The sequence below is a fragment of the Pezoporus occidentalis genome, unplaced genomic scaffold, assembly GCF_034315485.1.
Source record: "Pezoporus occidentalis ecotype Australia unplaced genomic scaffold, CSIRO_AGI_Poc_V1 ctg342, whole genome shotgun sequence".
NCBI lineage: Eukaryota > Metazoa > Chordata > Aves > Psittaciformes > Psittacidae > Pezoporus > Pezoporus occidentalis.
In genome coordinates, this window is record NW_026915397.1 from 162625 (window position 1) to 190487 (window position 27863).

The following is a 27863-nucleotide window of genomic DNA, read 5'->3' on the forward strand; positions in this document are numbered from 1 at the left end:
GCTTTCCTCAAGGTCCAGTGAGCTACAGGTCTCAAATGGCATAAACTTACAGGTTCCAAAATACCTGTATTTGTGCACGCTGAAGAGCTCATGTTGCAGAATACGCCAATTTGTTCAACATCACCAAAAAAAAAAAAAAAAAAAGAAAATCACATATTTAAGATCTACAGCTAACACTCATTTTCACACTCGTAATACAGAATGATTGTTTTCAAGAAGTAACCTTCAGGCTCAAATAGTAACTCTTTTTAGTAAAAAAAGTGATGCTAATTTCTCTGTATGGAAACACCATTGATACAGGAACAAGAAACAGTTTTAAGAAGTTGTGCAAGTTCCATTTTCATTGCAACTTTGTTTTTGAAGCTACAACCAACCACTGCAATCAAAAGCATGTATTAATGACAACGTTTTAGCAAGAAAGGTAGGGATAAAGATGTTTCTCTTGGCTGAAAAGTTTTATATAAATAACACACTCTGGTAACCCTCCTCTCTCCCGGCCCTGAAAATGATATATAATGGTTTATTTAGAGACTTGCAGTTTAATTAACTGTTCAAAATATAGTCAAGATATTTGAGGGCCAATTCTATGTCTTGGTGGGCACACTTTCAGAAAGAAGGACAAGCTCCTGCCGTTTTAGAAAACTACTCAGCATAAAACAGAATACTTCCTGATGGAATAGGTGTCAGATGGCTGGCATGTGTAACTTCTCTTCAGTTATAGAAAAGGTGATACTGATTTCACCATGTGAAAAAGCTACAGCTGTTAGAACAAGAAATGATGTTAAAAGTTCTGCAATTTCCCCTTCACTGCAGGGAATGTGGACCAGTTCAGAGTTACAGACCCAACTACTGCAATCAAACATACACATTCATTTCCTCACGAGTAGACAGCAGGGAAAAACGTTTCCGTTGCTTACTTACACTACTGTCCTTATTCAAAAAATAACGTAGTTGATATAGCCTCACTACAATTGTTTCTGAAGTTACTCTGTATTTTTACATCTGGATCACAAAAATGAGGTGAAATGTACTTTGACCTGCGTAACAACTCTGGCAAGATTCACCAAATCCAAAACTCACAATGTTTAAAAATCACTGTGTGCATTTCACTGATTTTTAGCACACAACACAATAGATAACATTCTTCAGCTAAGATTAAGATAGGGTAAATATTCACAGAGTACCATACAGTTTTCAGAAACAGCAGAGAGCCGATTTGGAGGAATACTGGAGTTGTAGGATCTCCTACTTAAAGTCAGGCGCGTGTTTTTCAAAACATGTATTTTAAACCCAATGAAATCTACCAAAATTCAAATATTATAAAATAAAACAAACAACAAAAAATGTAACAAAAAAAAGTCACCACCAACAAAAAAGCATCAGAGATACAGCCAACTGAAGACAAGTTTTACTTACTTAAGGAAGTATCTCTGTCCAGATGGCGTCTTAGCCATCTCCCAACCTGGTGGCAAAGGCACATCATCAGGGATCTCAAATGAAGACTGGCGGAGATGTTGAGAGGCTGGAGCTCCAGGTCCAGTCACTACTCCAGAGGGTGTAAGTGTCCCTGGAGAAACAGCTCCCAGCTGCAGCGATGCTGGAGAGGAATGAGCTCGGACATGCTGTGGGGTCAGGGCTCCTGCTGTCCCTGCATCAGTGCTGGCCTGCCAGGAGTGAAATTATTCCCATTAAGACTCTCATATTTCATCAGAAATGCAGCTGTCAGACGACATTTCATTTTAAAGGAGCCTTTCAGAAGAAATTCACAAGTTCATCATTCTAAAGTTCTACTTATTTTCCGGTTACTGCTGGTGAAGAGAGCCTCTAAGTAGGCTTGTAAATTAGCATCACAAAAGCCCTTGTGTAAGTCAAGAAATATTAACTATAAGTACGTGCTAAGTGTCTTTCGTTTTATTTTGAAAACTGGAGTTCTTACTCCCTGTTGCAGGGTTAAGAGAAAAGCTTGCCCAAAGTCAGCAGACCTCATACAGCACGTTGCATGGTACGTTACCACCCATTTCCATTGCACTCACTGCCTGGTGGGGGAGTCAATCACAACTCTCCTTTTGAAACAGGGGTCAAGGGCACCCACACATACATCCTCTGCAAGGGTTTAAAAGGTTTCACAAGGAGAAAAGTAACAAAGAAATGCCAACTGACAGCAGTGAGATCCACCAGAGAAGACTCCTGAACTCAACCATATAAATCACCTATACCACAAAACTGAAGACAGAATTTCCTAACCCGCACACCAACTGTGCTTTTAAGGGTATAGGGAGCTTATAAAGTCTGTCCATACGTCAACCAAAGCAGAGGTTCAGCAAACTGTTTACACAATCACAAGTGACTCACAAAACCATTCACCACTTACCAGCCATAAGTACACAGAATTTCCCTGCGAGTAGTGTACCATGAAACAGAAAAAGCAGCTCTGAAAATGGATTAAATCAATATCGAGTTTACTTTATATATTTACTAATTAATTTTGTAGATACACCAGAACAATATGGACACCTATAATAAGATGCACGTATCACAGCCTTTGCCACACCTGTCTACTCAAGGTATTGCACCATGTAAGGCCCCACTTGCATTCCTACAGAGACTGACAATTCTGTAGGGAAGTTTCATGTATTAAACTGGAAAAGAATTAGCTTACATTTACATTTAGACAAAATACACAAGTTGTAAATCAGCTGAATCTGAGGCATATTAATTCTTGAAAAACAGGGCGAACTACAGAAACTTAAATACTTTTTCTGTTTAACAGAATACTTCTGTGGCACAACTAAACCAAAAAAAAAAAAAAAAGAAAACAGTTGTATTTTAAAAGACAGTCCACAGTGGAGCAAATTATTCTCTGGCTTTAGCCAAATTTCCAGTTTATGTTATAGGAACCACCAACTGTTACAAGGCAGAGTGATCCAACTAAACATGCATTACAGATGAAGAAAAACATACACAAGCAAGAGAACGCTAAGCTTAAAAGTACAAGGTGTATTAATGTCACACACATTAAGTGCATTTCAAACACAATAGCTATTTCACTACAGTTACTGTATTTGACACAGCACCAAGCCTTAGCTGAACATATACCAGAGTTCACATTTGTACACAACGGAACTGTGGTAAGAGCTGCACAACTTAAGAAAAAAGACCCTACACAAAATAACCTTATTCCTTGCTGGATTTCAGTATGCTATTAAAGGCCTGCAACTCAGAAGCAAACAAAACTACAGGAGCAACTCAGCCCCACCCCGTTCTATTTTCTTTTCAGTCTTGCAATATGAAGGCCAGACTGATTTTTTTCTAGTATTTGGAAAATGAATTAACTCCTAGGCCGAGAGTATGTGCCAAAGGTTCAGACTGAAGTGAACTTCAGAAGCCAAGTCATAAATCCTTCAAAACAGAAGTTTAATAATGGAAATGTTGACAGACCCTTAACAACAAGGGTACCAGTACACAGAGCAAGTTTCACTCCTACTGGCTACACAGACAAAGCGACAATAGCCAATAATAAAACGTATTTTATAGCTTAGCAACAAAGTTCATTACTTAATAAAACACTCGAGTAGGCACAGCCTCCTTCCAAAAAGTCGGTAACTGCAGCCTAAACATTAACTCTCAGTCGCACTCGCACCAACACTTCGGTCTGGGCGCAAAAGTCAGTCGAAGACCAAACGCTCCCGGAGGCCGAGCCCCGGCGCGGCCCCGCATCCCCCCTTCCCCCGCCTTCCCCTGGGCCCGGCCCCCCACCCCCCGTCCCGGCCCCGCCGCTCCCGGCCGCAGACTTCAGGGCCGCTGCTGCTCAGGATGCAGACCCCTACGCCGTCGGATTTGACGGGCCGCTCGGGAGTTAACTCCTTAAGTTAACGTGTGTGTTGGGGGGTTTGATCCCACTCAGCCCAACACAGCGATGAAATGGTGGCACAACTCCATCCATATTGTTTGACGGCGCTGGGAGGGGGGGGGGGTGTAGAAGTTTGGCACAACCGCGTTACCCTCCTGAACAGACGGGCCGCCCCGCGCCGCGGGAGACTCGGACCTCACAGCGAAACCCTCCCCCTCTTCCGAGCTAAGAGCTTTCACTTCAGTTTTAGGGGCTCCCCCACCGCCGCCTCCCCGGACCGGCCGGGAGAGCAGCCGGGTCTCGCCACGGAGCGGATGTGGAGTCCGAGGTCCCGCCGGAGACCGGGCTGGGGCCCGCGGCCGCCGGCTCCCCCTCAGCGTCCTGAGGCGCGGGCGGCGAGGGGCCACACGGAGGGTAGGGAGGAGGAGGAGGACGGGCTACCCTCAGGGCGAGGGAGGAAGCGCGGCAGCGAGCGCCCCGTCGGGCGCCCCCCGCCCCGCGCAGCCCCGCAGAGGGCGGATTCCCGCCCCGGCCCCCCTCCCCCACAAGCCTCCCCCGGGAGGAGCGCGGCGGCGGCGAGGAGAGCGATCGCACGGACAGGCCACCCCCCCCCCCTCACCTGGCGGGAGTGGGCCTTGGGCTCGGGCGGCTTGAAGAAGGAGTCGGGCAGCTTCCGAAGCCGCATGGGCAGCGTGTGCGGCACGTTGGCGCCCTTGGGGTTCATCACGGCGTTGAACAGCGCCTCTAAGTCGGTCTCCGAGTCGCCCCGCACATGTACGATCTGGTGTCCCGCCGGGGGGGGGCCGGCGCCTGGGGGCTGCGCCGCGCCGGACGGGGCCCCCGACACCGCGCCCGGTGGCTGCGGCGGTGCCTGCTGCGAGGCCGGGGGCTGCGATGCCTGCGGCGGCTGCTGCTGTTGAGGCTGCCCGGGATCCATGGCTCCGTCGGGACCCCCCGGCGCTTTCCTGGCGGGGCTCGGCGGCTCAGAGCCCGGATTCCCGGCCCCGCATGCCCCGCTCCCTGGGCCGCGTCTCGTCCTTGCTGTGGTCGGTGCTTCTCGCCCCTCGGCAGGGAAACCGACCCAGCCGCAGCAACTGGCAAAACAACTCTCAGCGTGCGGCTCTTTCCCGAGTGCGGCCCAGCCCGGCCGGCGCCTCTGTCCCGGCGGCGGAAACTAACTCGCACAACACACCAAACAAAAGTTCGGAGTTACGCCCGCCCGAATCACTCTCCGCCGCCGGCTCCGCCCCTCCTGAGCCCGCCCGCACCGTATCCGACCGAGGCAGCCCGGCACGGGCTCAGCCCTCCTATGCGCGCCCGCCCGCACCGCCTCCCGCCAGGGGGCCGTCCGGCGCTGCCCGCCCCCTCAACCCCCGAACCGCGGGCACGCCAAAGCCGCCTTACGCACGCGCTCGTCCGTCTCCCCAGCACCCCTCTTTGAGGCCCGCCCGCCCTCCGCCGCCACGGAGTGGTGCCGCCAACCAGAACTTTTATTTTCCTTTCCCGAACTTCTATCCCAACTTCCAGGATCCCGCCCCGCGCCAGCCCGCGACCCGCCGCTGCGCACGGGCTGCTCCCGACCGCGCGTCCGGACCGCAGCGGGAGGGTGGGCTTCGAGCCGGGATCCCCGCTCTGGGGCTTCCTCCGCAGCGAGAGCGGCCGCTGGGGCCGGCCTTTAGCACACCCAAGGGAGGCCAGACCCTGCCTGGCAGCCCTCCGTCCCCGCCTCACCTGGCGGCGGCGGCGGGGTGCGTCACAGGGCTTCTGCCGCTGCTACTGCGCGGGATGGAGCGTGGGCTGGGGGCTAGGGACGGCAGGCAGGGAAAGAGGGATGGAGGGATGGATGGATAGATGATGGATGGATGGATGGCCGTCTGACAGACTTTCATCGGGGATTTCACTGGCTCTGGAGCCTCTCTCTGCATTTGTGCGTCTTGATCTGAAAACCTGGGTCACGAAGGGACGAGACATCTACAGAAGAAGCTTTTATTTAATCAGAGGTGAACGGGGATGTGACAAAGCTGCCGAGAAAACAGCTTCAAGAACTATGCTACTGCTTAAATACAGAGAACCTTTTATCACTAACCATAGTCACATCTACGTGAACGTGTTACTTCAGAGCGTGTTACTGAGGAGCGGGCGCTCTTCGCAAGACAACTGGGCAGTTCCTACTTGCACCTGTGCAGAGAGGAGGCCACTCCACTGTAACACCAGAGGACAGTCGGGTTTGTAACTAGTCCGTAAACAAGCCTCCACCGAAGCTGTGATACAGAGTGTTCACGTGCCGCTTGCAGGAGTCCACAACCAGGTACGCAAAAGTCTGATTGTGGCTTTTGCTTGAAGGGTAACACAGGCCATTAATGTCCTGAGAGGGAGTGGAAAAAAACCACAGTATTAGTGACAACGTGGATACCCATGAGAAGCTCATAAAATCTGACTGAAATTGTCATTTTGTTCCAATTGAAACGTTATATTTCATGGCAGAATAAAATAAATACACCATGGTTTATTTCAGCAGTATTAGGCCTCCATGAGGATCTTGGCACTACAAAGTGCACAGTTGCTCTGTCTAAACAGTTCCAGTTACCTTGAGGTAAATGTAAAATTAATATAAAATGTAAAATTAAAATGTAAAATTAAACATGTAAGTATGTGTTTACACAGTTAGAGCCTGAAATACAGATGATATAATGATCCAGTCGTATTTCCTTTTAAAAAGAAACAGATTTAGGAGCTCAATACATAAAGCTGCTCTATAAGCTGAAAAAAAAACCTGTAAAGCTGGCTTTAAACTGACAGAGGGTAGATTCAGATTAGGCATCAGGAAGAAATTCTTCACTGTGAGGGTGGTGAGACACTGGCACAGGTTTGCCCAGAGAAGCTGTGACTGCCCCATCCCTGGCAGTGTTCAAGGTCAGGTTGGACGGGGGTCGGAGCAACCTGGTCTAGTGCAACGTGTCCCTGCCCGTGGCAGAGGGTTGGAACTGCATGAGCTTTAAGGTCACTTCCAACCCAAACCATTCTATGAGTCTATGAGTAATTCTTTTTCACTGAACATTCGCTACTGCATCTGTTCAGTTTCAAATGTTTGTGTTTAAGGAAAGCCCTCATTACAGCTCTTACAACTCTGAACCTTTACTAAAAACATTCTGTATGTCAGTCCTCGAAAGGGGTCTGGAGGGAGTCTAGGCACAGCACCTCGCTCACAAATCCTTATTCTGAAAGACCATGTTGAGCTGACAACCAAAGCAAGAACTGGGCTCTTTAGTTTCATACCCTACATCTGCACGTGTCAATAAAAGCTTCAGCATTGATAGGGCAGCACAGCTTGACACATGCTCCTAATCCAGTCGGGATCCAGTAACTATATGGGGGGAATTTTGGAGGGTTTACATTTAGTCTGGTAATTGAACATCTGAAAGATCAACAAATGCGTGGCTGACACCTCCTTTAATTTAGAACATGAGTATCTCCTCCTGCTCCCCAGCACCTTCATACAGCAGTTGAAAAAATACAAGTTCTGCTCCACTTTTCCACCTGAGGGAAATAGCTATATTGCATATATTGTCCATTTTCTCCAGGAACAGTTGGAACTCCCAGATCAATGACTATTCCAGATTAGAGGCACATCTCACACGTTCTGATGGTAGTCAAATGCTGCAAGCTAGAAATAGCATGCTGGTTTTAAGCAACACAGCATACTAGCTCTGTAGCTCCAATTTTAAGATGCCTGGCTCTCTTCAGGTGTTTTCTAGAGATACATGTAAACCAACCAGTGGATTCTCAAGTGCAGTAAGGAGAGCAAGCTGCAAGGTTTTACAGTAGTCAGCATCACAATGCCTTTGGGCCTTGATCCATAACTAACCTAAGCTCTTGCACAAGACTGGAAAAGGAGCAAGAGAAGACCAATGTCAAGATGTGGTTGCTAGTTAAACATTTTCCCATTGCTACTGAAGATCCAATTCCTGCAGTCCTTACGGAATTGACCGATGTCAGTTTGGGTTCTGGTGATGAGGCATTTCAAGAAACTCTCATTATATGCAAGCCCCAAAGCTCTCAGGGGTATTTGGAGTTCCACAGAGTACTTGGACACAAGATTTAAAACTCTTTCTCTTGTGATGCTCAGGTCTATCTGGTTGTGATGCTAAATGGATCTGCAGACATGTATAATTACACCTTAACACGTGGAAATATTTACATCTCTATAGCAGCCTTTTTTAGATATTGTTTCCAAAACAAGGGCTTCTTAGCCACAGCTTAAGAACAAAATAAAAAGGAAGGGATGGTGTCAGGATTGTGTTACATACAGTTCTTAATCTCCAGTTCCATTTGTACTTGTGCAAATATGCAAGTATATATATTTGTCCACTAATCAATCCAGCTTGGAAAAATGTGTGTTCTGGTTTCTCAGCAGCTCAAGTCACTTTGACCAGAAGAGCTTTTTATTATTTCTATCAGACTAAGAGGGCATGACCATTTATTTCAGATACAAACCAAGACAATAAGCCATTTTAAAAATGGTCATATTAACATTCACATTATAATAACACACTCTACAGTTATTTACCAGAAGCCAAAAGCTAAACCTACTTTTCATCAGAAGCATCACATCTGTGCTCCAGTAGCTGCCCTTCCTGTAATTTCCAAGTAGCGTTTAAGAAACTTTGGTCCACATAGCTATCACATAATCTAGACATACCCTTTTAAGCCTTTCTCTGTTCTGAGAGAAAATTCCAGGATGTTCCTTAATGGAAACCAGAATTTCACAACTCTCCTTTATCTCACAATTTTTCAGAATGTGCAGAAAAGCCCAAGTTTTCCCCAAGGGCTACAAGGAGGAGAGCCTGCTCTGGATTTACACTGGATTTTCTGTTGTCCATCCATGGTTTTGTTTCAAAAAGTTGCCAAAGTCTGTCTTTTCTCTCTCTTTTCTCTGTCCTATCCTCTCTCCTCCTTATCCTTTTTTTTTTTCCTTCTTTTTCTCCTCCTTTCCCTTCTTTTTTTTTTTTTTTTTATCTTTTATTTTCTCATCATACTGATGATTTTTAATGTATGGCAAAGACAGTTAGGGAAACTCTCGAAAAATACCATTCATCTACCTCAGCATAAAAATCTGTGAAGTTCACATCAATACATTTGATTCAGAGATGGGGAGAAAACCGTAGTAATAGAAGACCACCAAGTTACCAGTGTTTTGCTTTCTTATTTTGTTTTTATTACAGTCTGCAACCTAGAAGAAAGGCAAATTTTGCTACTTCCATAAAGTACTTACTTTCAAAAACCTTTCAAAAGCCTTTTATGAATCACACATAAAACTTAACAGACCATGACCCACAGGTGAACAACTGGGCTGTTGACAGCTTACAGGGAAGTCTGTGCAGTCTGAAATGACATCAGCTAGTTCTTTTGAAAGCAGGTACCATTATCTGACATTTAATTATTACATACTCTGGTTACTCAAGAAGAATTTGGAGGAGTTCATCCTACTGTAATGCTTAAATGACAGATACGCTGAATCTAGTAAACATGCAGCCATTTCTCAGACTTACCTTGATGGTAAATGTATGATTTTGCAAGAGAAACAGATAGGAATGAGACTTGACAAGGGAGGGAACAAGAGGTGAGCAGTGTCTCACAACCCCAGCCTTGCTGCATGCTAAGCTTCCCTGAGGTCTTTACAGAAACAGATGAGATGCGACACAAGCTATTTGGAAAGCTCTAGCAAAATTCCTAAAAACAGAACTATACGAAGTCAAGAGTGGATTCTTAATCCTTACTGCTATCTCAAGTAGATCTAAACTCAGAATTACTCAGATCTTTTGGGGTCTTTTTTTCACAAACTAGTTTATGGGTGACTATTACAACTTCTAGTGTAATCCGGTAAACCTATATTTAGTGAGCTACCAAATAAAACCTTAGTTAGTGGCTATTGATGAAAAGTTAGTAAAGAGGATGCAAAAACAGGATGGGATCAGGGAAAGAGTTAATGAATAAAAAATAACAACTATGGAAAAATATCCCTTAAATATGGAATATTATGATTTCTTTGTGTATTTTCATGTTATGCATGTTACTTCCAGTAAAGTCTTGTATCAAAAATTATTAATACTTACATATGCAGACACTCTGAAGACTGTGGAAATAATGCTTATTTCTTTTGTTTCAGGATTCTTTTGAACACTGAAACACAGTGGAGTAATACATATTTAACACATACACTGGGAAATAATATACTTAATACACACACTAAGCACTGATTATTAAATTCTACATTTAATAAATACTTTTTTATTGCATGCATTGTGTTCTTGCTCAAATTTGAGCCAAATCAATACTTAAAATTCATCTCATGTCACGTTGACCAGGAAAGCAGCATTGGCCACTGTTAGACAACATGGATATCATGACATCTCACTGAAAACTGTTGAATGTGTCTTGTCAGCTGAATTGGTTCTATTGTTTTCAGCTACTAAATCACAGCAGTATTAGCCAGGCCCAGATGATTCCAATATAAAGTTTGCATTTTGATAGCTATGAGAAGTTACTCAGCTAAATATTTTGTGAAACTCTTTTCACATATTCTTTAAGGAAAAAAAAAACAACAGTGAACTGCATCTTAATACAGAGCACAAGAAGTAGCAGCAGTACTGATGAAGAAATCCAGACTTTAGCTCATTATGAATTAATATAGCATTATAGTTTGGGTTCATTTTTTGTCCTTTGGAATGTTGTATCTATAGATAGCTGTGCAACTAAGGATGGTATTACTTCTGAGTATTTACATTTCTAGACTGTTTGTTGTGAAGACTGCCATTTCTTGCATCACCATCACTAATAACATTAAGATATTATTGCAAACATCCAGGCATCTCAACATATCTTACACTTAAGTATTTTTAAATGTGTAATTTTACCTTGTGTCTGCTTTAAGTGATGTTTACATTTCTTCATAATTTACATCACATCTATTAATTTATCTCATTTCACAGATCCCTATTTACATTAATGCATTGTGGAGCAGTTGAGCCTTATAAATACGAAACTTACACAGTTCCAAGAAATGCATAGCTCAAAACCTGCCTTGTCACATACAGGTTCAGTTCCCAGGAAAGGTCCCAATATAGCCCAGTTGCTGGAGCATGTGTGTTAAGCACAGCCCAGTTTACACCACACCAGCTCAAAGCCATCTGCGACAACAGTCCCCTACTACCACTTCTTTCGCAAAGCTTCTTTTTATAGGAACAAGCCCCAAATTAACCAACATCACCTTTGCTGATTCAGTCTCTCCAACTAATAAAAGAAATTGACTCTCTGATTAACTGATTTCATCGGTGGAGTAATGACACAGTCACGTATGAATTAAACCGCTACTGTGGAGTTGATTTTTCCTGTGGTGAGTCAGTAAGGAGGCTTTCTCAGAACTTTTTGTTGCAGCTGGCATGTTGATATACTCAACAGTGGATTGAGACAGCATTGCTGAAGCTTATACTGACCCCCGTTGTCTGCTTTACTACCCCTCAGAAAGCACTGCCTTCCCAGCAGGAACAGCTCAACAGGCTCATGACTCAGCTGCAGTTTACAGACCAGCATATTAAGATAAACTAACAGGGATGTCAGTTTATGCTAACATATCAGGCTGTAAACCACAGCAGTTCAGAAGGTCTTTAACCATCTCTGCTGAAAGAGTGACAACTTTCAGGACAAGGTATAGAGGGGGTATATAACAGGGGTCAGCACTTCCTACCATATATCACCACCCCAAAAGACACAGTTGCATTCAAGTTACTCTGGCTTCACATTCCTGTTTTCAGTTTCTGGCTTTTTAATTTTTATGTTCTATGTATCTAGGATACCAAAGTAAGGGGTGACAAAGAGTAAGCCTTCCTAGTTGGTCTACTGCCTTGAGAAATTTTCCCCTTATGGTTAGCTTCCTGTAAGTCATTTTTCAGACTATTTTTAGTACTTCTTAAGGCAAAAGAACGTATCTGCCAAAATCAGATGAGAGTCTTCCCTTGCTGACTTGAGAGAAACCAGGAGGTTGCCTCTGACAAACTTACTTGCTTTATTTCTTCGTTACTTTTTTTTTCTAAAAGGTTTTAGAAAACACTACCTTGTCCTCTTGAAGAGGATAGTGTTGCCTTAAAAATAGCCTTCATACCCCACTTTGTTCTTTCAAACTGTTAACTTCTAAACTATTCACCAAATATGGTGGTTCCTTCATCATTTTAACATGCATCTATTCTCCTTTTATGAAGGGCAAACTTCCTCATGGTCTCTCAATTCATTTTGGGTTCTATTTATATCTTAACCTTACAGGCAATATTTTACTAGGCTTTCAATCATTAAAATAACAATTCTTTAAATAAATTCATTTATTATGAGGAAAAGGGCATGGAGATGGCACAGAAGGAAGGAGAAGAGGACAATGACTACAAGATACTGCAGCAGCTGTCACCATGGAGAGACACTGCCAGAAAAATCAGTGGTTAAGTTCAGAAAACAAGATGTAGCAACAAAGATTGGCAGATTATATTTTAATTAACAAGTTTTTGTCACGTAAATGTATTTTAACTAAACCAAAATACTATGACAAGGATGTTGAAATTAGTTAGGTTATACAAGTTATGACAACACATGGTGTCCTCAACATAAGGAGGGCATGGAGCTGTTGGAGCAAGTACAGAGGAGGGCCATGAGAATGAGAAGGGGCTGGAGCACCTCCCATATGAAGACAGGCTGAGAAAGTTTGGGGCTGTTCACCCTGGAAGAGAGAAGGCTGCATGGAGACCTTATAGCAGCCTTCCAATATCTGAAGGGGGCCTACAAGGACGCTGAAGAGGGACTCTTCATCAGGGACTGTAGTGATAGGACAAGGGGTAATGGATTTAAACGTAAACAGGGGAAGTTCAGGTTAGATATAAAGAAGTTCTTTACTGTGAGGATGGTGAGGCACTGGAACAGGTTGCCTAAAGAAGCAGTAAATGCTCCGTCCCTGGCAGTGTTCAAGGTCAGGTTGGACAGTGCCTTGGGCGACATGGTTTAGTGTGTGGTGTCCGTGCCCATGGCAGGGGGGGTGGAACTAGATGATCTTAAGGTCCTTTCCAACCCTAACTATTCTATGATTCTATGACACTTAAATTTTGTATGAATTCAACTGGTCACAGACTAATCACTGCTGTATTTGTAAGAGGAGACAAGTTGTATATTAATTCGTTAGGAAGGAATTGTTACTTTTTTTACAAAGGAGAAAATGTCTGCCATTTAATAGTTGTATTTGGAAGTCCCCAGCTGGGCTTGTAAAATATCCAGAAGGGTTAATTTCAAAAGATTGTTGCATTCTTTCATAATAAAGCACTGCACATGGACATGCTTTAATAAAATGAAATCTCAAATCTTTTGTCACTATTTTGAACACTTGCACCTTGGTGTTAGAACTTAGGAAAGGCCAGAGAAAAGGCTGTAAGAAAGAGAAGTGGGGGGAAACCCGTACCAGGTCTGCCACTCCCAAGCACTAAAGACACTTTTGTGGATGTGCTTATGCCCAGGCTCTTTTCCATAGGAAGACTGTTAAAGGAGCAAACAGAGGTGTTTTATACCTCTACAACCTTATCACCATTAAATGTATTTCATCTGTGGGGGCTAATTTTTCAATGCAGCTAGCAGCTAGTAATTATTGCACTATCCATTTGGTTTTCAACCAAGGCTTTGGAGCCCTCAAGACATAAAAATTAAAGTTTAAGAAGAGCACATTTTACAGAATTTTTAATACCATAAGAAATATTTAATACCACTTTACAATAAGTAGAAAGTGTCCAATGGAGTTGCAATCCAAGATGAAAAGAAAACGGAGGACAGCAGTCTAAAAAAGAATTATTTAAAGAATAGTTGGTATTCAACAGAAATTTGAAGGTGATCTGTTTGGTAACCAGAATTTAAGAGATCACTAACCTCCTTAGCAATTGTTCATGGAAAATAAGAGGTCATGATAAAATAATTTTCATTGCTTTGTTTTCTGGTGTAATTTGTGCAAAAAAGGAACTAACACAGTGCACAGAATGGACTAGAAATTAGTAATTAAGACTGTGGCATGCGTGTTCCTCATCAGGGCTGCATTGCTTATGCTTTCACTGGCCTTTTCTCTCAAGATGGTGGTAATAAAACAGCAACATCATTTTGGATAAATTGGGGGTAGGTAGAAATGAGACAAAGCAGGAGACAACAGTGATTGTGAAGGGGAGGGAAAGTCTAAAATGTGAAGATCAAAAGCTTTTCTCATGGGTCCAACAATAACAAAGGAGCAAGAGAAAGATTTTGTTAAATTGTGAGTTTCTTTTTCAACTGGTAGTCAGTGTTAATCCCACCTCCACGGACAGAAATCAGCAGGCATTATAGGCACAACAGTGGAGAGACACATGGCAGGTAGATACTGAAGATCAGTTATGTCACATGAACTGAGTAGATGTACTTCAGAACTCAGGAGAATAAGCAAGCTGCCAATTGGGAAAACAACCAACCAAACACTTACCAAAACAACAGAGGAATGGTTCTGGAAAGAAGCAGCAGCATATGAGAAAAATCACAGAAATATATAAAAGGCCAATAGGGAACAAGTTGAGGGTATAGAAAAAGCAAACCTTGAAAGCAGCATGAAATTGTGGGGAAGGGTTTGGCAGATATATATATATATATATTTTTAAGTGATGAAAACTACTAGACATCACCAAATTTTACATCAGGAAAAGGAAAAAAGAAGGGGAATAGGGGGGTAAAGAAAAGGAGTGGCTTAGAACAAAACTTGAACAAGTTGAGGAGAAAACAACTCAAAAGCAAAGTGGAGCAATAAAGTGGAGGAACTGATTGTATTTGTGCTTTGTCCTGGGTTAATTCAACAACACAAGAGCAGAAACAGCTGTAGTCAAAGTAGTCAACTAAATCTGTAGATTTAGAGTAACAAACAGCCTGTTCCTAGTGCAGTGCACTGTTTAAAAGGAAAGGGAGGGTAGAGCTGGAGCACTGATGGATCCTTTTATGTCATATTCTGTATTTCTGAGGAAGCCATTTGATTTCCATCTATGTGTGATATGGAAATATCAAAACTAATCAGACTGATAAGAAAGCTCTGGTGACTAATCACAGTATTCAAACACATACATGCAGCAATCTAAGTTCATTATTTCTAAACTGTCTTCTTGGAATATCACTAACGCTCCATTTCGGTTTCAGTGGTTTCTCTAAAAGTATAAACTGTCCTACTGCTACTTTGATCACTTATTTTTGATGACCCTGGGGTACAGCATGTGACTAAATCAACTTGCACCCTGAAAAGTACTGACCATTAAAAAAATCTGAAAGCTACTTGGAAGTTATTAAAGAACTGTAAGCTGCTTTGGTTAAGTATTACAAAAAAATCCCCAAACCAGCCAAATATTTCATTTTAAATATTTTGTTTGGATACAGCAATCTATACACAACTGCTACAAAAGTAAAGAAATATTCAGGTGATGAAGAATCACTGGATCTAATCCTTTCACTGTAGCTTCGTTCAGACATAAGATTTACTCTTTAAGTTTATCCAGACGTTTTAAGAACAGACTTAATGATGAATACATCTTACATAATTTTTTCCCTAATATGCATGTGTATAATCTTAAAACAGAAGATGAAATAGCAATTGGCCATCACACCATTCCAAATACAGCTGAGAAGGGAGAAAACCAGCAATTCCTACTGGAAGTAATTTGAAGCCTTTGTAGTGTACATTGCTGTGCATCACCTAGTATTAGCAGAGTTCTCATGCTGTCTCTCATTTCAGAGGTCTGCAATTGTTTTCCATTGTTCAGGTTAATATTGTTCTTTTTACTATCCCACAAATACTTATTATGAGTGGCAAATAACAATATAATATCAAATTTGGTAGTATCATTCATGATCTTCATATTGCCACTGGCTCAGCTGGGAATTTGTCTTTGCATAACTGGTAACTACATTCCATTTCCCTCTAATCAGGAAAGAAGAAATTTTGTCAATTGGAGAAGTCAGGACATGAATATATCAAAACAGAGGAGAAAAAGCCTTTTTTCCCCCAAATTTGAACCTGTGATCAATCATCTCTAATCTCAATTAAAAAAAAAATCATAAAATTCGAAATAATTCTATATACCAGACCTGCCAAAAAGATGTGTGTAACTCAAGTCCACTGTGTCATGTTAACAGCTAGGGAGAGTAATGAGACACTGGACAGGTTGCCCAGAGAAGCTCTGGCTGCCCCATCCTTGGCAGTGTTCAAGGCCAGGTTGGATGGGGCTTTGAGCATCCTGGTCTAGTGGAACGTGTCCCTGCCCATAGCAGTGCAAGGAACTAGATGACCTTTAAGGTGCCTTCCAACCCAAACCATTCTATGATTCTATCACCCTTAGCTTTATGCTGCAAGAAGTGTATTTGTGGAATAAAGAATACCAAAAGCCAAATGCATTAAAAAAAAATAATAATCAGTTGGAATAAAATATATAGAAAACTTAAAATTTTGACTGAAGCATCTCAATTTTTAAATCCTAAGACAAAAGCAGCTTGAATGTAGCCCAAGACTATACATCCAAGACTTAATTGTTGATATTTATCAGTGACAGTAGGAACACAGTCTGGTTCCAGTGCCATGCTGTGTTTTCAATAGATAATTACAGAAACAAAAATCCTTGAAATAGGATTGAATTATAAAACATCAATGTCAATATATATAAGAAAAGGTTTTATGTGGGACAGATGCCATTAAAATGGCATAGATTTTGGCACTGAACTACAACCACTGTTACACATTGTTTTGATAGTTGAAGATGAATAAGGTTGCAGATTGATTAAATAACAGCCCCATTCCTGAAGCAGTAATGCAAATGAATTTACACAAATTGACACAAAGTATCTATGTGTATGCATATGCATGCAGCGCATACATATGCAATGGTATAACACAGAGACACTTACCTAACTAAGTCTTTATAAAATGCTTTTGTAGTTTCTAAGTATGGGCCAACTACATCTTCAAACTGGCAAAGAGTTCCTCCAATGCAAAGGTGCTTAAAAAGACAGAACAGAAATTCCTGGCGATCCAATGGATTGAATATGTCATAATGGTCTGAATCTTCCAGAAGCAAGACCTTGTGGAACAAGAAAATAACAAGGAGGTCAAGTAGATGAAAATTTCTTATTTGAGATTAAGTATATGAACAATGCAACTACTTTGCTGTGTGTCACAGAGTTTATGTCCATATAAAATAAATGCAATAGAGGTGGCAATAAGTACTCCTGTCTAAAATCTTCTTCCAATGATGCAGTTATGTCCAAAATTTACAGATAATATAAAGCAGAATCACTGCCAGATGTGTGCCCACAAGACCTAAGGGGAGATTTTTTTCAAGTGCTGTTTTTCACTGCTTTGTTACTCATCATGCTAACAAAAGTCAGCAATCTGAAAATGAACTACCTGTATTTCATAGCATGGTGTGGGTTGGAAAGGACCTTAAGATCATATAGTGCCAACCCCAATGACATAGGCAGGGACACTTCACCCTAAACCAGGTCATCCAAGGCTCTGTCCAATCTGGCCTTGAACACTGTCAGGGATGGGAGCATTTACCACTTCCTTGGGCAAAGAAGATTTGGCATGTCAGTTACTGCCATTTAGTTTGTCTTTGATAACTTTGCCTACTTTTGCTTTTTTACTCTAAGTTTACACAGTTATCTCACATTTGTAAAGGAATCACAAGGATCTCTCAGGGGGGATCACTCAGACTTGCACCATTCTTTAGTACAGACTCTAGTGAGCCTTTATCTGCAGCCTGGATTAACCCGACATACAATCCAGCTGCCTCTATGTGTCTCGCCTGGCTTTTGCTGCAATATTATGTGAACATAGAAGATGTGCTAGATTAGCCCCAACTGCACACCCTGGTAAGGGTGGACAGGAATTGTAACTTAGTGTGGTTAAAAGGCCTTCTAGTAACATCAGCTAAACTGCAGATGCCAGCCCAGGCAATCAGGTGAAAGCCAGACATGAGCTCACTGCTCTCTGGCTGTCTTTATAACATCACTGCACAACCTGAGTTAAAAGGGGTCAGGGCAGAAACTGCTGCTGATGGCAACTTCATAGGTATCCCAACCCTGCTTCTTGGTTTGAAGCAAGAGAAGACATGGCAGGTAGGAAAGAAATATGGAGTTCTGCAGCAGAGGGCCACCCTGACATCAGCAGACAGTTTCTGCCCCCTACAGTCTGCCCTCCCACGGCGCTGGCTGAGTCAATGTCAGGTTTTGACTGAAGTTTCATTACTGGAAGATTTTGACTCTTAATTCTTCCTGCCATCTAGGTCTTACAAGTAGGAATCACATTTATTTCAAATAAATGTGAATCCTTCAACTTGCAAATGCAGAAACACACATTGGTTCCAAGGGAAGGAAAATGGAAAGAGACTGAAACTCCAATTATTTCTTATTTTAAATGTTGCCTCTAACTTTTCTACATCCAATGCACTTAATTTTCAAGAGACATTTCACATGTACCCAACTTACAAATAAATACTTAGTATTTTGAACTGCTAGGATACAAACCATATCTGAAATTCAAACATGAGCTTGAGTTCTCTCCTTTTCCCAGAACTTTACAAGACAGACCAGTATTTCAGGTCACATCCTGTAACCAGTGTCACTGGTTCAAATACATTGCCTTCAAAGGATTTGCCGAGTGCAAATGAGTGCAACTCTATAATTATTAGGTGCTTATGTAGATTATATATACAAGGAAGAGCAAAATCCAGTTCTCCCACACTATGCTTTGCTAATGCTAAACAAACATTAAAAAAAAAGTTTTACTTACGAAGTAAAAAGAAACACAGGGAAGACACACATTGATTAAGAAGGTGCCACTGAGAGAGAGAGATTCTTTTTCAGAATAATCTGCTCTCTGACACCTCCACTGGAGTATAACAAACAGGATTTACCTTGCAGGCCTGTTCAGGAGTTATATTTAGTCCTTTTCAAGTGTGCACTGAAAAAGTTTCCCTTCTCATGATTTTCTCTCCTTTGTTTCAGGGAAAAGACATGAAGATGACTTTCCTTAAATGCCTTCACATACAATATGATCAGCATTCCTGACGAGGAATGCTTCTGGATGTAGCTATCAGTCAAGTACATTCAATTTCATCTACTACCTGGAAGGTTGGATGACCCCACAATTCTGGGTATCAAAGAACCTTTCCATTGGCACCACTTGTTTTCCCCTCCTAGGGAAATGAATAGCTGCATTTCCCCCACACACCCCACTAAGCACTGACTACTTGAGACAAGGGCAGGCAGAAGAGGGTTTTACCTTTTTGTCCCACCTAAAAAGGAAAAAGGGTCCACCTGGAAACCAGCAGTGCTTTCACACATTCAGGCACTGCAATGCCTTACTCATTTCAATGCCCATTTTTACCATGGAAAATACGTATTGCCAGAAAAAGAAAACAAACCACTGAAAAAATGTGTCCTTCTAGTACCTAATAGAATATGAAAAATGGTAAGAAATTATTCATTGCTATACTGACCTTTCTTAATTCATCAGAGATAAGAATATCATTGTAATAGTCATCAAAACATTTTACAATATCTCCAGTTTCTCTAACAATTCCTTCAGAGTAGAGCCGATCAAAAAATGACATGGAAATCTCTGTACAGGGCACCAGTGTAGCTTCAATTTTTGTTACTTTGGAACCTGCAATATATAGGAAGGCTTCACTCCAAGTCTCTTGCAATAATTAAAATGGGAGAATTTCCATGTACTAATGGTTTTCCAGTAATTTGATACAGTGTGGAAATAACCAACTTGTGCATGGGATATTCTGTAAACAAAGTAGAGATCACAGAAGTATGACTCAATCACAGAGTCCCTGAGAAAACAAAGCAAGCTAAGAAAGAAACAAGCGTAAAGAAAACATTAAATTCATCTGAATGATACTTTCCATTAAGGCTCATGTGTCTGCTCCCCCTGTTGGTAATACTATCAGCCGGAACAAGAGAGAGATGAAACACCGTGTGAACTCAACAGCATGTTAGATCACACCCTTAGAAAATCACATTCCACAGTTTAAGCCTTAAAGAATTTGAGGACAAATACCAAATTCAGCCTGATGCAGTATAAAAGTCAATAGCTGCTAACAGCACCCCACAAAGTAAAACCCAAAGTGAACACAGCCTTGATGAATTTTTGGTTTGTTAAGTGTTATATCTGAACTTCTTAAAAGTTATGCTGTAGCTACTGTAAGCTTCACTAACCAGCTGTTTCAGAAGATGAAAAAGGTATTATCAGCACCTTTTGTATGAATCTGGAGGATTATCTCTGTACTCATTAAGTGCTGAGTACCTTTTTCTATCATTTTTCTGTATTCTGTGCTTGCAAGTGATCTGAGGCTTGATCTGTTGTTCATAAACATCTAGTGGGATTTGAGATACCCTACAGTATTTTTCTTAGTGAGGTATTAGCCCATAAGGGCACATATCTTCTTTATATACAGTGTTACATCTACAATCTGTATGTGTGGCGTTGGATAACTTATGGCATCTCAAATAGCGTTTGATTCCATGTTTAGGAAGCTTTGGACTCAGTCCAGTTCCATCTGATCTCAACTGGTCCAAGTGTTCAGACCAAATGTGTTCAGACACATTCTCTGCTCATCTCCAAGTCCCCCTGAACACCCTTCGAAGTGCTTTTGGACAGCAGAGGGGAGCACAGGAGAGCATGAACACAGGTGAGCATGCAACACAAGGGCAATGTGCCTCAGCAGCGATAATATTCACAGCATTACATCTTTCCATGACTTTTCTCCACTGCAGGTTCCCTTAATGGGAGTCCAGTCACCAACATCACAATATCAAAAGGCTTTTGACCATACAGTTAAAAATAAAATTAGGTGTCCTGACAAACTGATCTATAGGATCACTAAAGGAACACTAAAGATTAGTGTTCAGGAAGTGTTCAATTTCACCCTTGATGGCACTATTTCAGGAACAGAAACATGCCAAAAAAGAGATGATGCTTCCCAGAATGTCATTTCATTCTCATCCTAGTCTTTGTAAGTGTAGCATAATAAATTTCTCTTCCCCCCCAAAAAACCTCTCTGGGATTTCTCCCATACATTATCACATGGAGACTGTTTATTCATAGGTTAAGTAGGGCTAGCATTTTGGTATCTAAGACCAGGTAACCTGTACCATCTGCCTCAGCAACACTAAGAAAATAATTACAAAGAAGTTACAAACTGATGGCTTGAATATGTGTCTGCTTAAGCTAAAAATACTGTCAAGAAACTTCATAATTATTTTACTGGGCCAATGTGATGTAAAGAAAATTCATACAGAGATTTGCTACAGATTCACTTGGCATCTGATGGCCTGTCTTCACATCTGCAGGTATGACTATGAAAAAGGGTACCATTTATTAAAGAAAAAAGATTTAGAACATTGTCCTACCTGTCCATATAGTGACTATCAAAAAATAATCAAATTATGTAACCAACATCACAAGTCAGAAAAAAAACATGGCATGCAGCCTCACAGCCTAAGAAAAAAACAAACTGCTATTGATTGATTGATTGATTTGTGCTTCCTCCAACCCCCCCCACTTTCAGACTCTTCTAACTTCCATTTCTCCAGCTTTCTTTCACAGGGATAGGATTTTTATTTTATAAGAGATTTAATAAGAGCCAAATCAGCCTCCAACATAGAAATTATTTGGTAAAGACCTATGGATCAAAAACTTCATGAGTCAAGGCTAATAAAAATCGGATGTTAAATAACCTAAGAAAAACAGAGACATCTTACATTTTCCCAGTTATTGAGCTCAAAGTATAAGAAACTGAGCTATTCAGATGCCTTCAAATTGTTAGGATTTTACTGGGTGAGGGGGAGGAAAGGAGACACACCTGTGCTTTGAAACAAGATTTTATAAAAACTTTCATCAGGAAAAAAAAAATCGAGAACCTTGTAATCTATTCAGTAGTTCAGAAAAACAAACTATAAATGGAAAGGTTTAAATACACTGGAATACACAATGGAGAATAGTCTCCATTTGAGAGGTGAGATTTGAAACTGCAGATTCAGAATTTCCTGGAGGAGAGTAACCCGTTTTAATAATACTGTAAAAGCAAGCAATAAAATAGGAAGAAGAAATGCCTTGAGAACTCTGCAAGTGGAAAACAAAGCTGAAAAGAAGCAGTTTAAGCTTCTTATAACAGCTAGCTCTGGACTACCTATGCCTCCAGTATACTTTTAAATGAACACGTTGCATATCTAGTATGTGGCAGATAAAACCCCAATTAGGTATATTTAGAATTCCTCTAAAGTTTAAGAAAGATTTTTACCTCAGGGAAACATCTTGTAATTTATTATTTACGAAACAGTTTATATAAAACATACATAATGTACATTCAGTGCTCTGCACTAAAGAAATGGTATTTCAATATTAAAAGGTGCAGGTTGCTGATTTATAAGTTCAAATGACAAATAAAATTTTTGTGAATTATAACCTATAACAGTAGTCTAAAAAACTGCTGATTTATCGTCCAGATTTTAAAACCCCATTCCAAAGACAGCAATCGTTAGAACTTCAAGTACATATGGCAGCTCAAGAATCCTTCTTAGGCAAACACTAAGTTTTATTTGAACAGAAAGACAGTAACCCTATCCCTTTGAAGATATCTTTTCAAGTGTTAATTGAGCTTAAGCAGATACAGTCCTGCCTCCCCAAGACTGCTGACAGGTGCAAGGCCAGTAATGTGTCCAAGGAAAAACCACAAGTTTTCATTGCAGCTATTTAAAAATACAAATCTCAAGAGATAAGTTGGTATTCATCAAATTTGTTCCTTTTGCTGCTTCTGTTTTTTACATAGGAGAGTAATAGATGAAGGGAGTGTGGTGGGGGCTTTTAAAGCCCATGGCAGAACTATCAGGTACTTTACCAAGCAGTCAGGAGGAGAGGAAAAAATATCACTACTACAAGAGGCAAAAAAGTGTGGTATGAGAATAGGTCATTAAGAATCTGTTGATCAGATGAAGTACACTAGAGAATATCTTTGTGTATTGTTTACCTAAAATGTTGTATTTCAAGTAGCGTTAAAGCTGGAGTCCTTGAGACAATGTACTATTGTGGGATTTCACCAGGAATCCCAACACATGGGGCAGCTGAGAACGGAGATATATGTTGCATTCCTTAAGGGGAGACACCACATTCTATGCAACCTTTTAACCTAACGGAGATTGAGGATATTATGGTCTGCTAATACAAAGGTGACGATAAAAAGCAGCCAAAAGAAATAAAAAATGAGATTAGACATAGGGTAAAAAAGTAATAAAGAACTTTTAGGAAAAGGAGATAGACAAGTAACAGAGAAGAGGTAGAAATAAAAATGAAAGTGAAACCATGCCACTGAATTAAAAAGAAAAATAAAACCAAATTCTTAGTGAGAAGGTAAAAGGGAGCCACAGACTGGAAAAGACAAAAAGATTATGAAAACACACACTCTCATAAAATAATATTATTTTGATGTTTTATATAATGTTGACATCTTTCTGTGGGTCCATAAATACTTTCTGCCCAAACTCATAGTGAGAATGGAGTTTTCTAAGAACCTATCTAAATCCTACTTAAATTATGCATCCAAAATATCTTCCCCCTGAAAAAAAAAAAAAAAAAAAACCTAGCATTTTTGTTTGCAAATATTTGTATCAATCTAGATTATGTAATTTTCTTCATATTTTCTGAAAAGTAAAATAATCCCATTTCTAGTATTTTCTTTCAAGAACAGGATAAAAGAGTTACTGTACAGTTGTAAATAATAGCGTATTTGGATTAATATACAAGCATGTCTGAAGAAGAAAATACTAGAAGATGATCTTTTACCTCTTCCCACTCAAAGCTAATTCTTACTATATTTTCAAAAAATGCACATGAAGACTAAGTATAGAAAAATGTGCCAACATTCCTCACCAAAAATAGGCAAAGAATGGGAAGATGAAATTTTAAGAGCAAATGGGGTATACCAGCTGTTCAGGATTTAGGAAGGGAACCCTTCCAGTCTTCAGAACAAAATGTATTACTTCTGTGCTGCGGAAGATTGAGCAGAATCAGGAGCTGAGCTGAGATACTTGGCAAGTGACCCTCTGCTCTTCACGCAAGGTATGTAACCTACTGACCTGCACTTACAGGGACTGGCAAGTCCTAGGCTAGACAGATAGCCTAAATAAATTCCTGCCTAAAGCAGCAAAAGGTTTACCCATAGTTTGAAATACATTTATTTTATTTCTGCTTGCCAGAATGTAAAAGAGATACCTGACATTGGACTTGACTTGAGATATATTTTGCATCTTACATATTTCAATTGTTTTAATGACCATATACCATATTTGGAAAATGGATTTTTGCTGTATATACAGGAGAAAACCTATGCCAATTCCAGAGAACTGAAATGGAAAAGGTAGAAAACTCCCAAAGTTCATTAAATATTTACACACAGTATTTTGCAGACAAATGAAAAGAACTGAGGACTTCCCACTATGCTCTTTCAATATATGCCTATTAAAGAAAATCACCAGAATTCACATTATGCATAAATTCCATTACAATATAACAAGCAATTTCCATGAAAGTGTGTTTCATTTACATAATCAAAAATACAATTTCAAAGTAGTGCCACAAAATCATGTGCTGTTTGCTTTTAGTCATTTTCCTTTAGTGTCTCATCTCCATCTACAGACATATTCAAGCAGTTAATGATATGGCAACAAACTAGAAGTCAACTTTACACCGTGATTGCAACTAAAGTAACCTATGACAGGGCTCTTCCCACCTGGAACACTCTTGTGCAGATAGCATAGTTACACAAGCTCAGCAGTGCGCTCTATCTAATCTTCTCTTTCCACTTCAGTTTGAAACAGAGCAATAATTTCAGATCTCTCTTCTATAGAAGAGCGTCTTTGTCCAAATATTATCTGAATAAGATAGCAATATAATTCCACAATTACTGCAGTTGATTATCTCTGGATATATGTTTGGGTCAGCTGGATGACACAAACTAATTAAAATAAATTCTAGTAGCTTGGTTTATGGATTGATGCAGAGGTCAAGAAAAAAAGTGTAACATCTGATAATTTAGTAACAAACTAGGTAAGAATATTTTCTTATTTTTTAGTGGAAGTCATTCTTTAAAATATTTCAACGAGGTAAAGATACACATATAAGAACTGTCATTATTACAAATGGCAAGTTAGAGAAGAATAGTTACAACACAGACTTTTTTATTTAAGATTAATTTATTCTAAATTTACCCAGTGTAGTCCATTGTCCTGAAGCTGAGAGTAACTTCAAGCTAGAGTTCACATTTTGATCATTAAAAAATGCCTGTAATTTTCAAATAAGAGAGTCCAAGTTAATGAAATGAAACATAAATTCATCATTTATAATGACTTGGATACTTTCAAAGCAAATTATAAGGATCCAATTAGTAAGTAGATTCTGTATGATCTTTCAGTTTGGATACTAAATATCACACTACCAAATACATGGGTTTGTAACTTTGTGTAGCCAGTGTCTTTTACATATCCAAGATATCTTCATGTATTTTTATATGCAGTATTTACAGTAAAGCACTTTCAGTCCAACAACACACAAAGAGTTTGCATGAAATCCTTAGAGGTACAGAAAATTGAAGAAAATATGACAAATTTCTATCTCTGCATTCAATGTTGTTGAAGTAAAAAAAAAAAAAACAACCACCGAAATATGATTGTTAAATTTACATTTTGTGAATAAATTTGAAGCTTGGAGAACTGTAGAGACACACAAAAATTATTAAACAGATGCAGAAAAAAATCCATAAGTTATTGAATGGAGAATATGTTCCACAGTAAGATTTGAAGTATTCAATCTTAATGATTTATCAATTAAAAAAAATGAGACATACATAGTAATATTGGTGGCTGACAAGTTTAAATGATAGATAAGCCGATTAAGAAAACCCATACATATATATATGCATACAAGCAGAGTAAATAATTATTGAAGAAGCTGCTAAGAAAATGCTTAATTTTTCAGTCTCTGCAACACCAAATCTCTTTACCACCTCTGTGTAATACAGAGGTCAGACTATATAATGTAATGGTCCCTCTGTTCTCAATTAATTCACAGCTACTCAGAGTTCATCACTTCATAGTGATATTTTTACTATTTTTAATTCAAAAAGAGACAAGCATTGAGAAGGTAAATTTTGTAAACTTCAATCATTTGAAATGTTTAGCAGTGGGAGATGAAATATTGGTGTACTTCTGTGTGAATGTCTTTAAAATAGAAAAAGGCTGGATTCTTTATCCAGGATAATATAAAGTAGGTGTACAACAAATCAAAGAGTTGTTTTTAAAACAACGTATGTTAAAAACATGTTTTTTTAAAAAACACAGACTGTTATTTTTTTCTGTCTGCAAACATATGAACGCATTTGACTTTGCAGAAAACAAAAGTGGAGGATACAAAATCAGGAAAAGACTTGAGTCCCAGAAAGCTGAAAGCCCAAAATTCCAGTGTAAAGCGATGGTATCAAATAAACTTTAAACTCTTGCATTTTCATAAATGTGCTGCATATGCACATCTATTTGCACAGTGTATTTACTGTGACAAAGCAGTAATAGCTGTGAGCAAGGTGCCAACTGCATGTACACTGTTTAAAGTCTCTCCATGGGTGGACTTCCCAACATTAAATGCAGTGGCCAAGATCAGCATTCAGTTCAGAACCCCATTCTTGGGAATCTTGAATTACTAAATTCTTTCCTCTTAAAACAGAGTAATATTAGTACAGACTAAAATATTTAGACTGGACAATACATTTAACCGACAAAGTAAGTCTTGAGGACCACACCTAAATCACCTACTTTTAAGGAGACAGTGAGAAAGTGAATAGCGTGCTAACACTGCTATAATATTTGCTGTTACTCAGCTTTCCAATGGCTATAATTTCATGGGGAAAAAAAAGTCAACCTAAAATATAAAAAACTTAGAACTACCGTAACAAATTCATCCTTTTGATAGGGTTTAAACTGCTGGTCAAAACCAAACGCTTGTGCTGTGATCCTGCCTTGCATAGACCTGAAACGGTAAAATGAGATTAAAAATTCTGCAGACATAATAGGTACTAACCCACTCTGTAAATTTCCGTAAGTACACTACATAAAATACTATTCTGACCAATAATTATACTTTTTTACTTTTCATTTTTTGCCCTTCTCACTTACAACCGGCTCCCGCCCCTCCTTGGAGAGGCGGGGAAAGCCCAGCTGCTGCGCTGCGAAGCTGAGGTACATCTTGGCTAGCTCTGGAAGACAAGGGCCAGGCAGTTTACGTGCCTGAAAAATACTGAGGAAAATTCCAATTTAAGGCGGCGAAGAGGGAAACAGGAGAGACCCTGGCCCGCCGCCACCAGAGCGGGCGCCCTGAGGGCGCGGTGACGGCCCCAGCCCTCAGCACCGCCCGCCTCCCGCGGCTCCCCAGCAAGGCGCCTCTCGCAGAAGGCTTTCCCCCTCCCACCATTTGTGGAGCCGGTCCCGGATGTCCTTGTCCTCCAGGCAGGGGAAAGCTTTCTGGGGCAGGGGGCGGAACGCGAAGCCCGCGGCGCAGCGCCGATCCCCGGCAGACATCTTCCAGTGCCGGCGGCGGCCCGGCGGTTGCCATGGATACGGAGCCGCTCAGGCGGTGCGCTCCGGCCCGCTCCCGCCGCGCGCTCGGGCCCCTCACAAGCGTTCCGCCGGCCGCCGAGTCCGCGCTCGGCCGCTCCTCGTTCGGAGAGGATTAATTCAATCACTGCTATAAACCCTCTAATTAAACAGCAGTCCCCTTCCCTCTGCTCCTGCCTATGCACCGGGAAAACTCAGGTTTGCCAAAGGAGAGCCTAGCAGAGCAGCATGCAAAAGGAGGGACTGCCAATGCCAGCTTAATCAACACCACCCC

General features: G+C 40.7%; 3 protein-coding genes across 12 annotated transcripts in view; 1 reads left to right on the forward strand and 2 right to left on the reverse strand.

Annotated features, from left to right (window-relative positions):
• Positions 1-5052, reverse strand: part of YAP1 (Yes1 associated transcriptional regulator) — an 84336-nt gene extending 79284 nt beyond the window's left edge. For 2 of the 8 annotated variants that reach the window (XM_062629843.1, XM_062629844.1), the window contains exons 1-2: positions 4470-5051; positions 1417-1664 (exon numbers count right to left, since the gene is read on the reverse strand). In XM_062629843.1, coding sequence (XP_062485827.1) covers positions 1417-1664; positions 4470-4787 — 566 coding nt within the window. In that variant the 5' untranslated portion in view covers positions 4788-5051. Of the gene's footprint in view, positions 1-1416; positions 1665-4469 lie in introns of all 8 variants that reach the window. The other 6 variants (XM_062629842.1, XM_062629846.1, XM_062629838.1 and 3 more) reach the window with 6 other exon arrangements.
• CFAP300 (cilia and flagella associated protein 300) lies at positions 1557-27847 on the reverse strand. Of its 3 annotated transcripts, none has more exons than XM_062629847.1 (8): positions 27444-27845; positions 26924-27005; positions 25196-25268; positions 19423-19589; positions 16829-17001; positions 9964-10030; positions 6054-6215; positions 1557-1694 (listed from the first exon to the last, which is right to left on the reverse strand). In XM_062629847.1, the coding sequence occupies exons 1-7, from the start codon at positions 27551-27553 to the stop codon at positions 6084-6086; spliced, it is 804 nt and encodes a 267-aa protein (XP_062485831.1). In that variant the 5' UTR covers positions 27554-27845; the 3' UTR covers positions 1557-1694; positions 6054-6083. The 3 variants fall into 3 exon arrangements, with proteins under 3 accessions (XP_062485831.1, XP_062485833.1, XP_062485832.1); XM_062629849.1 differs by lacking the exons at positions 1557-1694; positions 27444-27845 and adding exons at positions 27148-27231; positions 27321-27374 and having other exon boundaries at positions 5973-6215; XM_062629848.1 differs by lacking the exon at positions 1557-1694 and adding an exon at positions 27148-27231 and having other exon boundaries at positions 5979-6215; positions 27444-27847.
• Positions 4859-5701, forward strand: LOC134169375 (nascent polypeptide-associated complex subunit alpha, muscle-specific form-like). The gene has a single exon (XM_062629856.1). It carries the CDS (start codon positions 4859-4861, stop codon positions 5699-5701), a length of 843 nt encoding a protein of 280 aa, XP_062485840.1.
• Positions 27848-27863: the final 16 nt, after the last annotated feature.

Excerpts from the sequence above, each read along its gene's own strand:
- LOC134169375 (XM_062629856.1), top strand. The coding sequence starts at position 4,859 with ATGCCCCGCTCCCTGGGCCGCGTCTCGTCCTTGCTGTGGTCGGTGCTT.
- CFAP300 (XM_062629847.1), bottom strand. The coding sequence starts at position 27,553 with ATGTCTGCCGGGGATCGGCGCTGCGCCGCGGGCTTCGCGTTCCGCCCC. Across the intron at positions 10,031-16,828 it reads TTTTATAAAGACTTAGTTAG|TGTTCAAAAGAATCCTGAAA; the intron begins GTAAGTGTCTCT and ends ACTGTGTTTCAG. Across the intron at positions 6,216-9,963 it reads TCTTCAGAGTGTCTGCATAT|GACATTAATGGCCTGTGTTA; the intron begins GTAAGTATTAAT and ends ACTCCCTCTCAG.